Source organism: Hypanus sabinus, chromosome 20 (genome assembly GCF_030144855.1).
Source record: "Hypanus sabinus isolate sHypSab1 chromosome 20, sHypSab1.hap1, whole genome shotgun sequence".
Lineage (NCBI taxonomy): Eukaryota > Metazoa > Chordata > Chondrichthyes > Myliobatiformes > Dasyatidae > Hypanus > Hypanus sabinus.
In genome coordinates this window covers 8,538,855-8,551,039 of record NC_082725.1, presented here as the reverse complement: position 1 = coordinate 8,551,039, position 12,185 = coordinate 8,538,855, and the positions used below count along the sequence as shown (strand labels likewise).

Genomic DNA, 12,185 nt, shown 5'->3' with positions numbered 1-12,185 from the left:
CCGTTAATGCAAATATCTAATCACTCAACCATGTGGCAGCAACTCAATGCATAAAAGCATGCAGCCACAGAAGTTTAGTTGTTGTTTGGCCGAAGTATTAGAATGGGGAAGAAAGTGACTTTGACCGTGGAATGATTGTTGGTACCAGATGAGGTAATTTGAGTATCTTCTGCTGATCTCCTGGGGCTTTCACACAGAACAGTGGCTAGAATTTACGGAGAATGATGAAAAGAACAAGAACATTCAATAAGTGGCAGTTCTGTGGGTGAAGTTACCTTGTTGATGAGAGAGTTCAGAGAAGAATGACCAGACCGGTTCAAGCTGACACGAAGGTGACCATGCCTTACAACAGTGGTGTGCAGAAGACCATCTGTGAACCCACAACACATTGAACCTGGAAGTGGATGGGTTACAGCAGCAGAAGACACAAGCATACCCTCAATGTTCACTTTGTTAGTTACGGGAAGTACCTAATACAGTGGCCAACAAGTGTACTTAATGCAGGGATCCAATGGTATTGCAACATTAAACAAGAGTTAGGACCTTGATTGCATAGGGACCCTGTCCATATTGTCCCTGGTTATGTTATCCACTGCCTAAGTTACAATGACTAAACCTCTTTGAGAAAGTATTTTAGTACTTACTTTACAAAATAATGAACATTTTTAACTCTTTGAAACTCAGTAAGCTTTCTAAAAGTGTTGGAACAGTCCAACAAAAGGGATACTGACGTAATCTATTCTGCTACACACTTGAATTGTTTTCTCTTTCCATTGTCTTTTGTTATCAGTGAATAAGGCTGAAGAATAGGCGTACTGTTCTTTGTACCAAACAGTATGCAAATTCATAAGCCGAGCATGGTGCAATACAGTGCACTCCTTGAACAGCTTCTGTCTCCACTCTGAATGCTGGTCTTTGTTATTGGCAAATGCACCAAGTTAAATTTTAACAGCGTTTCTTGCAGTTTGGATTTTTTTAAACAAGTCTTTCTAGTTACCATGAGGTTATAAAGTCCACCCCTTGAAACACCAACATCCCACTCACAAGCAAAACTTGGTCCCATCAGGAATCCCACTGCTGCTCTTTGCAAGTATGTTCAAAGTAATCATGGTAGAGCAATGATCTTCGTATTGGTGTTGGACAAGCTGCTGTTTCTGGAAACACGTTGGATGTCAGAAATTTGTTATCGATAACTTAGAGGAGGGGAAAGCGGTGTTTGATACCAAATTTAGTTATGTCTTTTATGTTTTTCCCAATAAACATTAAATTTGCTTTTAAAAGCAAGTTTTTTTTTAAAAGGGAAGTCTTCCTAATTCTCCTCTTCTTGTTTTATTTCTCATCAGTGATGACGGATAACTCTGAATTACCAGTTGCAGCCGCAGAGGACTCTGGTGCGAATATTGAACTTCAGCCTTCTGCATCTGCTGAAGGAACAGGAAAGGACAGTGAAGAACCAGGTGGGACGAATTCTGCACCTGATGAAGAACAGGAGTCAATACAGACATTCTTCAGTGCAATGGATCAGCGGTAAGAATATTTCATCTGAGAGGCACTGTATATTACTTTTTTCAAAATGAGATTAAGTTTGTTTTGTAATAACGTATCATTTTCTAAATGCAACTAAATTTAAGCTGATTTTTCCAAAGTACATTTCAGTTCATTGATTAAGAGGCAATGAAGCGATTACTAATTATTTATAACAGAGAAACAGTTTGGAACTAAAATCCTTTAATAATAATTATAATACATCATATTACGCAAAGATTTGCAAGACCTGTATGTTCCTGCATTGCAGATTATTTTGTTCAAATTCCAGAGATATAAACGTGTGTATGTGTGTGTATGTATGTATGTGTGTGTGTGTGTGTGTGTGTGTGTGTGTGTGTGTGTGTGTGTATATATATTTATTTCTGCTGTAGAGCTAACTTTCAGCAAGCAAGTATAATCAGATAATGATCACGTGCTTCAGCTAATCAGAATTAACATCTTTGATGTGTGGAGATCTACGCTAATCCTGGTTTTAGCTATTAAGTGGATTTTAAATAGTACTATTTATAGGCAACTTTTTAAAACATCAAGAAAAGAGATTGCATTGATGTCTCCTTGTATGTGAGTTTGATTTTCACTAAATGCATATGACATCACCCAAAATCTGCTGCTAAGGTGCATTATGGACCTCCAACAGTAAGTTCACTCTTGATCTGAAATTTTAGTGCTACAGCTCTGCTGAATGTATCATTACTGTAGTTTCCTGTCCAATACCCATCTGTTGCACAAGATTGTAAAGCCATGCTGTTCTAGGGAGTCAGTACCTCAAAGTGATGTCTCATTAAGGTGGCGTCCTTCATTAAGGACCCCCGCCACCCAAGACATGCTCTTTTCTCATTAATACAACGAAGAGGAGGTACAGGAGCATGAAGACACACACTCCAAGTCTTAGGCAGTTATGGGGTGCCTAAGTGCCTAAGTTATATTAGCTAGGGTGCATAAGACTTTTGCACGGTACTGAACTTGTCGGTGAGGAGCAGAGAGCAGGTTTGCAAGCCTGGCGGGAGCAAAGAATGCTGGGAAAGGCAAGGGTGAAGCGCTGCGGGAAGGGTATGTTGACCGGTGGCAGAGAAGGACTGCCAGGGCAGTTGGGTCGTGTGGGTGCAGGCTCAGCCAGCCCTGAGACACCAGGCAAGGTTATTTTATTCCAAACAATTGGTTTATTGATCATTACAGAATGTCCCTCCTGTGCTTTCTGTTCCCAGCCCTCTTCCCTCACCTTTTCCCAACCATGATTCCCTTCTCCCTGCCCCCTTCCCACTCTCAGTCCATGTATCAGAGTCAGGTTTATCATCACTCACCTATGTCATGAAATGTTTTCCTTTGCAGCAGTACAGTGCAATACATAAAATTACTTCAGTCCTGTATGTATATATAATTGCAATTTTTAGTGTATTTGATGTGTTGCTCTGTACTGCCACCACAAAACAACAAATTTCACGACATGTTTGATTCTGATTCAGACTTTTGAGATAACAGGCTTTTATATATTTTCTATTGGTTTGTAGCAGGGGATCCCAAACTGGGGTCCACGATTGTTGGGAACCCTTAGTCTATAATTTACAAAGCTAAATAAATCTGCTGTGGGATTATGCAGAAGTAACATCTTTAAAGCTTTCATATATACATGTCAGCACATTCAACCCTGAGATTCTTTTCCTGCGGGCATACTTAGCAAATCTATAGAGCAGTAACTAAACAGGATCTGTAAACTACAATCTGCAAATGAAGATAATATATAAATAGCAGTAAATAACGAACATGAAATCACAATATAACCGAGACCTGAAATTAGTGTAATTACCCCTTTTGTTCAAGGGCCTGATGGTTGAGGGCTAGTAACTGGTCTTGAACCTGGTGTGCGAGTCCTGAGGCCCTTAGACCTGATGGCAGCAGCAAGAAGAAAGCATGGCCTGGGTGGTGAGGATCTTTGATGATGGATGCTGCTTTTCTACAGCAAAGTTTCTTGTAGATGTGCCCGATGTAAAGTATATAAAAATCATAAAATGCATTGTGCCCTTAAGTCTGAATTGTTCTAGTAGATCCACTAAATAGGTTGTGTTCAAATGCCCGGAATAGAAACTTTAAAATCTTAACTCCTTTTTATGATGTAAAATTGCGGATGCAATGTAAAATTATGATGTAAAATTGCCGATGCATTGGTAATCATTTTCCAATGTTCCTTAGATTCAGGATCAGTTCCTGAAGATTGGAGAGTGGCTAATGTTGTCCCACTTTTCAAGAAGTGAGGGAAGGAGAAAACAGAGAACTATCGCCCTGTTAGCCTAACGTCAGTCGTGGGGAAGATGCTTGAGTCCATTATTAAGGACGAAATAGTGGCACATCTAGATGGCAGAAATAGGATTAGGCCGAGCCAGCATGGATTTACCAAGGGCAAATCATGCTTGACTAATCTGTTGGAGTTTTTTGAGGGTGTAACAAGGATGTTAGACGAGGGTAAGCCAGTAGATGTTGTGTACCTAGATTTTCAGAAGGCATTCGATAAGGTGCCACATAGGAGATTGGTGAGTAAAATCAGAGCTCATGGCATCGGGGGCAGGGTTTCAACATGGATAGAAAACTGGTTGGCAGATAGAAAGCAAAGGGTAGCAGTGAATGGGTGTTTCTCAGACTGGCTGGAGGTGACTAGTGGGGTACCACAGGGCTCTGTATTGGGACCACAGCTCTTTACGATTTATGTCAATGACTTAGATGAGGGCATTGAAAACTATATCAGCAAGTTTGCTGACGATACTAAACTGGGTGGCAGTGTGACATGCGAAGAGGATGTTAGGAGAATACAGGGAGACTTGGATAGGCTGAGTGAGTGGGCAGATACTTGGCAGATGTCATTCAATGTGAATAAATGTGAAGTTATCCACTTTGGAAGCTGGAACAAGAGGGCAGAGTATTGTCTGAACGGTGTCGAGTTAGGTAAGGGAGAAATGCAAAGAGACCTAGGAGTCCTAGTTCACCAGTCAGTGAAGGTGAATGAGCAAGTGCAACAGGCAGTGAAGAGGGCAAATGGAATGTTGGCCTTTGTTACAAGGGGAATTGAATACAAGAGCAAGGATGTTCTTTTGCATTTGTACAGGGCCCTGGTGAGACCACACCTGGAATATTGTGTACAGTTTTGGTCTCCAGGTTTAAGGAAGGACATTCTGGCAATTGAGGAAGTGCAGCGTAGATTCACTAGGATGATTCCTGGGATGGCAGGGCTGTCTTACGCAGAGAGATTGGAGAGATTGGGCTTGTACACGCTGGAATTGAGGAGATTGAGAGGGGATCTGATTGAAACGTTTAAGATAATTAAAGGATTTGATAGGATTGAGGCAGGAAATATGTTCCAGATGTTGGGAGAGTCCAGTACCAGAGGGCATGGATTGAGACTAAGAGGTCAGTTATTTAAAACAGAGTTGAGGAAGAGCTTCTTCTCCCAGAGAGTTGTGGAGGTGTGGAATGCACTGCCTCGGAAGACGGTGGAGGCCAATTCTCTGGATGCTTTCAAGAAGGAGCTGGATAGATATCTGATGGATAGGGGAATCAAGGGATATGGGGACAAGGCAGGGACTGGGTATTGATAGTGAATGATCAGCCATGATCTCAGAATGGCGGTGCAGACTCGAGGGGCCGAATGGTCTACTTCTGCACCTATTGTCTATTGTCTAAAATAAAAAAGATGGTACTTTGCACAAAAGTTAAATCCAGTAGATTAAGTTGTGCTTTTGAACAGCTGATTGGTTAATCAATCATCTGCTAAAGTTTGGGTGTGAGCAGACTTTGGTCAGTGCCATGATCATTGCAAAGGAGAGGAGCCTGTTTACCCTTTTCATTGGCTATATTGAACTTTATTGTTTAAATTTGAAAACTGTCCAGGTATAGCAAAATGACTGAGGTTCAAATTCAAGTTTATTGTCATGTATACAATCGCAATGATAAATCTGCTTGCAGTAGCATCATAGCAATAGAGCATCATATTAACAGCATTCACAGGAAAATATAAATTAAACATAAGTTGAATACAATTTCTAGACAAATGAGCACACATAAAGCAAAAAGATCGACGTCTATATTAGTGTAAAGTTATCAATATGGTTGTAGTGTTGGTAAATTGTGATTAGGTTTTTGCTGGTTGGTTCAAGAATCGAATGGTTGGAGGGAGATAGCTGTTCTTGATGCTGGTGGTGTGGGACTTCAGGCTTCTGTACCACTTCCCGATGGTAGCTATGAAAAGACGTGGTCCAGATGGAGGGGATCTTTGGATGTTGTGCTGCCTCAAGGAGGCCTCCTGTAGAAACTATCGATGTATACCAGCAATGAGAAACGCAGTTGCGTATTGACAGGGAAAAAGAGTTGCTGGGTTGGTGAGTTCCATGTGCATTGTTGACCCATTAACTGGATAACTTCATAGGCATCAGGTTTGGCCCTTTTGTGCAGTTCATGTAGAGTGAGGTCAGCTTGCTACCTGCACCACTAGCATGTCGTTTGTTAAAAATTGTTGGCATCTAGTTAAATAAGTGAAGAAGATTCATTGAGGCAATTTTGATAGCAGTTATGCCAGCAACTTGAACAGAAATTTTAAGTGATCTATTCCGGATTTTCTTTTCTAACCAGTGTCTATATGTTCCTGTGTACTTAATTGTTTGAAATTTTGTATTTGCACATTTTGGTGTCGTTTGCACATTGGTTGTCAGTCTTTGTGTGTAGTTTTCCATTGGTTCTATTGTATTTCTTTGTTCTACTCAGAACGCCTGCAAGAAAATGAATCTCAGGGTAGTATATGGTGACACATACGTACTTTGACAATCAATTTACTTTGAATTCTTGGCTCAAATGGTAATTCAGCTAGCATGCTATTCCAGTTTTTGTAATAAATCTGTATTAAAAAGTTCACCAAGTGGTCACTGGATTGAGCCGTGATCCGAATCAATGATGGTTGTATTCACTGTTTGTCATTCCTTAAAATTATGATCCATCCCTTTGAAAGATCAGAAAAATTAATTTGAAGGCATAATTAACGAAATTGCAGGCTTCTCTAACAAAACACACAAAATGCTGGAGGAACTCAGCAAGTTCAAGTTCAAATTCAAGTTTATTGTCATTCAATCATACACATCAGGGGTTCCCAACCTGGGTTCCGCAGACCCTTGGTTAGTGGTAGGGATTCATGGCATTAAAAAAGGTTGGGAGCCCCTAGTATACATGCATACTGCCAAACAATACAATTTTCTTCTAGACCAAGAAGCACAAAACAGTACATATAACTTACACATAAAACAATATTACCGGAAATAAATTAACATATAATCAAATATATTCCAGAAGATTGAGATTTAGCATAAGCTGCAGTAACAACAGAAGGGAAGAAGTAAGCAGTATAATACTACTGGCGTTTCATGAGACCTGGGAGGTCAGCAGTCTCACAGCCTAAGGGAAGAAGCTGTTTCTCATCCTAACAGTCCTTGTCCGAATGCTACAGTACCTCCTGCCTGATGATAGGGGTTCAAAGAGATTGTTGAATGGATGGGAGGGATCATTGACAATGCAAAAGACCCTGCGTATATAGCACCCTTGATAAATATCTTGAACGGGTGGAAGAGAGACCCTGATGATCCTCTAAGCAGTCCTCGCAATCCTTTGCAGGGCCTTGAGGTCAGATGCCTTGAAGTTCCTGTACAGGTGGTGATGCTGCCTGCTCAGAACACTGTCAGTGGTGCTCCTGTGAAGATTGGTTAGCGAGTCGGGCAGCATCTGTGGAGGCAAATAAACATATTGGGATGAGACGCTTCATCAGAACTCATCAGACCTTCATTAGGAGACACGATCTCTTGTGCCTCCATGTGTGCAAGCTTATGTGTTTGCTTGCCAAGCAGATGATAGAAGGTGGAAGTCCATCCAAATTTGTATTTGTTCTCCAAGATACCATCTCTATTTCTTTTTTAAGCAAAATGTTGTCTTTCTTTTGATACTTTTCAACAGCTGCATGCAACACAACTATTTTCTTTTCCAGATTTAACGATATTGAACTTGAAGAAGACAATGGAATTCCTACTTTGCCGTTTCTGGAATCTTGCTATGCCATAGTTCCCGTTTTAGGTAGGAAATTGCATCATCTTTCAGTTTGATTTATTTATTTTATTTAGAGATACAGCTAGGTGACAGGCCCTTCCGGCCCAACAAGCCCACACAGTCAATACTCACGTACACTCAATTAAGCTACTAACCCGTATGTGTTTGGAAAATGGGAGGAAACCGGAGCACCTGGAGGACACCCATCTGGTGATGGGAAGGACACACAGACTGTTTACAGGCAGCAGCGGGAATTGAAACCAGGTTACTGGCAGTGTAATAGCGCCTTGCTAACCGCTACACTACTCTGCCACCCCAATACATGGTGGCAGACATGTACTTCGATGATAGATTTACTTTGAACTTTGAATTTCCATGGAGTTGCATGGGAGTAGAAGCATCGAAGCATTGACATCAGATCTACCTTGTGCAAACATATAACTTTTGCAGAAATTTTTTTTAGCTGAACATTTCTATAGTTTTACAGGTCAGTCCATGCAGCATTCCACCATAGTCACAGAACACTACAGCAGAGAAACAGGCCCTTCTGCATATCTAGTTCATTATCTTGCCTGGACCCATCGACCTGTGCCCTGATCATGGCTCTCTACTCCCCTCCCATCCACGATGAAGTTAGAACCAGTAGATTATTTTTCAAAATCTATTTGAGAATTTTCTTTAAGATTTAAGAATCATTCAATTTTTTTAATGAATATTAATGTACTGAAAATAGAAAATAAAATTAGTCTTTATCTTAAAGACTACATTATCTGTGGGGATAAAAATACAATTATAATTGCCTCTTTCGGTGAGCTTATTGATCAGAAGGTCATTGCTGTGACAAAGCCTTTCAAAACAAGTAATATTTAAACAATCAGAAGATGAACCTCTGGGCTTTTGAAGCCTCCAACAAATCAGCTTTGCCTCTTCAGAGAGCCTTCACAAAAGAGCTTAATGTGAAGAACTGTATTACAACAAATTTTATTAAGGAGATACAAAAGGTGAAGAGATTATTTAATAATTGAGCTTTGTTGCTCAGAGTCCATGTTTTTATTTATTTACTAATTAGAGATGCAGCACGGTAACAGGCCCTGCTGGCCCAGTAAGCCCACGCCACCCAATTGCACCCATGTGGCCAATTAACCTATTAACCGGTACGTCTTTGGACTGTGGGAGGAAACCGGAGCACCCGGAGGAAACCCTTGCAGTCACAGGGAGAATTCACAAGCTCCTTATGGCCAGCAGCGGAACTGAACCCCGGTCGCTGGTGCTGTAGAGCGAGGTGCGAAGTGCTACACTGCTGTACTGCCTTAACTTTGGTTCAGTTGCCTATTAAAATCAGCAGCATTCCAGTTACCTTAAATTGACATCAGCAGCTCAGAGCCATCTTTACACTGTGCAATTACAAATGTTTGGATACTGCCTGATGCTGAAATTGGCATTTAGTGCACGTGCAAATTTATGGTATGGATCACCCTGGCCACCTGGTTAGATAAAGCACTAATGATGACGATGTTGACGTATTGGGAGATTGTGGAAGGAGTCAGGAGAAACCTCCCTCTGGTGTCCCTCCTCCTTTCCTTTCTCCATGGTCCCTTCTCCTATCAAATCCCATCTTCCTTCACCGCTTTACCCCTTGCACTTATCATCTCCCAGCTTCTCACTTCATCCCCCATCCCACACCCAACCAGCTTTCCCCTCACCTGGTTTCACCAATCACCTGCCAGCTTGTACTCCTTCCCCTCCCCACACCTCCTTGTTCAGGCTTCTTCTCCCTTTCTTACCAGTCTTGATGAAGAGTCTAGCCTGAAATGCCGACTGTTTACTCCTCTCCATGGATGCCACCTGACTGGCAGCATTCCTTCAGCATTTTGTGTGTGTCATAAAGGGTTTGTCTGTCTTTAAGACAAAACTCAGTTGTACTAGCTTCTATTCTCTTTTAAATTGCCATTTTCCAAGTGTATGACGTGTAGGAGGAAAGTGAAGTGAGTTTATGTATATCAGGGCAGCCAGAGTCTAGGCCTCTGCCAGAAGCATGGATGTGTAATGAAGGACATCTGTAGTCAGACATCAGGCTGGCACACTAGCAAAGATGAGGGCTGGTTCCCCATTCCCCCACCCAGATTAGTCATCATCGAGTTCTGTGAGGCTGTCATGACTGACAGTGACCTCCTACGTGCACGAATTGCCGTGATCAGAGTTTAAGGCCTAGTGCTCGGGATCCTAATCATTGGAGAATCTGGTGTTTGAGACCTGGAATTCAGACTCCTCATCCAGTGTCCTCTTTTGTCAGCATTGTAGAGTTCTGGGGTTGATAGCATCAAAGCCCGAAGGTTGATCAGAAGCCTGGAAGCCAAGGCCCAGTGGGAGGAGCCCTGAGTCCACTGCGAGTGCACTGGGGGAGTCAAGGCCCAATGTCTGCGAATGTGCAAGTCCATTGGAGACTGGTGTCTGGAGACAGACTGTCCTGGGGTTGGAGGATTATGGATGTGCATGAGTGGGAAGGAGGAATGGGGCTTGTTTTTCTGCTTTTGTTTTGTTGCTTGTTGTGAACCATGTTGTTCTGCCAAGCATTCTCTATTGGCATCGGAACGTGTGGTGACACTTGCACACAGCACATCCTCGGGTTCTGTTGGTTGTTAAGGCATCGACGATTTTCACAGTATGTTTCGATGTACGTGTGATAAATAAATCTGAAGAGCAGAATGCCATCAACTGTGTTCAGTGCATATTGCAAACAGCACATGTGAATTCTGAAATGTTCAGCAACAGGAAATGATCTCCGCTTCCTGAACATCCAGTGGATTTCTGACTCTGCATGTTGTATTTTGTAACTCCAAAATTAATCGAAAGGAAAAACACAGGGGTCCCAGGGATAACTTGTGTATGTTTAGTGAGGCGCGTGATGTGACTGTGAACAAAGCCGCCAGTGAGACAAAGCTGGTAGATATAAAAGTCTTTATTCAGGACAGACACAAGTTTACAGCTTTTGGAGTCATTTGAGAGAGAGGATCCCCAATCCAACATTACAGCACACTTTTATATGTTACAGGACAAGGCATTAGAATAATCTATAGTTACAATGCCTTCATAATGCTTATTTTGAGTTATATACAATTTTTCAAATATCCAAATCTTCCCACTAATACACCCAAAACAAGTGTTAATTATTGTTGTCTACAAGTCGTATTCATGTCTATGCAGAATCTCAGGTCAATGGGGTGGTGATTGCATTCATGCATATGCAGGCATCTCCATCAGCTGAGTGTCTCCTGGTCTATAACTTACTCTTCTTCAGGAAGGCCATTGTTCCGAGCTACATTTTAAATCCATATACAGATCTGAAGAAAGGTTGCTGCTGAAATTAATATTTGCTATATTGCATAATTCAAGAATAACAGCCACACTTACGATGTGATGGCATCATACAACTACTATATAGATATCCAGAGCATAATAAATTTTAAATTGTCCCATTCAGGCCTAAAGATTTAATTACTGTGAAGGATTTCTCAGTTTTGTGGGATATTGGCTTTCCTTACAAGCGAGTCACTCTGCTTGGCAGGTGACACTTGCAGCTGTGCAACAATCTCAGGTTCTGGGGCCTCCTCTGTGGTGGTTGTAGCAGTTAACTCTGGGACAGTAGGAAGGGGTTCTGACAGCTCTGAACACCTTTCTTCTCCAGCAACTGACTGTTCTCCTCATCAATGTGTTGTCTCCAGATGACATGAGACACAGTCTTCACTGTGTATTACTGTGGTCCAGTTCAGTCCTTAATCTTTCCAAGTACACGCTTTTGATCACCTCTGAAGATCCTTGTCCAGGAGTGAAACATGGAATCTCCTTGTTTGAGGAGATCCAAGGGACAACCCAGGAATAGCATGCTAGTGAGTTGTTGGTTGTGGAGTGCGCTGTGTTGCAAATATGCCAGGAAGGAACTGATGAGCTTTTGATTCAATGTTGGTGTAGTGCGTTCTGTGGCCGTTGCTCACAGTGTGTTCTTTAGACTCTGGACAAAACTTTTCGCCAAGCCATTTGTAGATGGATGGCATAGTGCAGATGTAATATGCCTTATTCAATTTATTTCTGGGAATGACTGAAACTGTTCTGCAACAAACTGTGGTCCGTTGTCACTAAGTGTTCAGGAACAGTTCTCAAGAAGAGGCTTCTCAACACATCGACAGTGTTTGAGGGCGTAGTGAAGACTATTGGGAACATTTCTGGCCACTTCGCAGCTGCATCCACTACCACCTAGAAATTTGTGCCCATTAAAATCCTCAAGAATCCTCTCTTGGGGCAATGCACCCCATTCCCAGGGATGGAGAGGTGTTGCTCTTGGCATCTTCTGTACATGTTGGCATCCCAAACAGTGCTTGGCAAGCTACTTGGTCTGCTGATCTATTCAGGCCACCAGACAAAGATTTAGACCAGTGCTTTCATTTTGACCATCCAGGATGACTGACACGTAGCTACTGCAACACTTTAGCGCTCAGCTTGGATGGACAATAACTCTCAACCTCTACATAATTCCACTGCTGTCTAGGGCAAGTTCATCGCAGTGTTGATAA

At 41.9% G+C, this 12,185-nt stretch overlaps 1 protein-coding gene across 1 annotated transcript in view; it reads left to right on the top strand.

The window, feature by feature from the left end:
- Nucleotides 1-12,185, top strand: part of plekha8 (pleckstrin homology domain containing, family A (phosphoinositide binding specific) member 8) — a 72,503-nt gene that overhangs the window by 37,769 nt on the left and 22,549 nt on the right. The window contains exons 8-9 of the mRNA XM_059945033.1: nucleotides 1,344-1,527; nucleotides 7,559-7,644. Of these exons, the coding sequence (XP_059801016.1) occupies nucleotides 1,344-1,527; nucleotides 7,559-7,644 (270 nt within the window). The remainder of the gene's footprint in view (nucleotides 1-1,343; nucleotides 1,528-7,558; nucleotides 7,645-12,185) is intronic.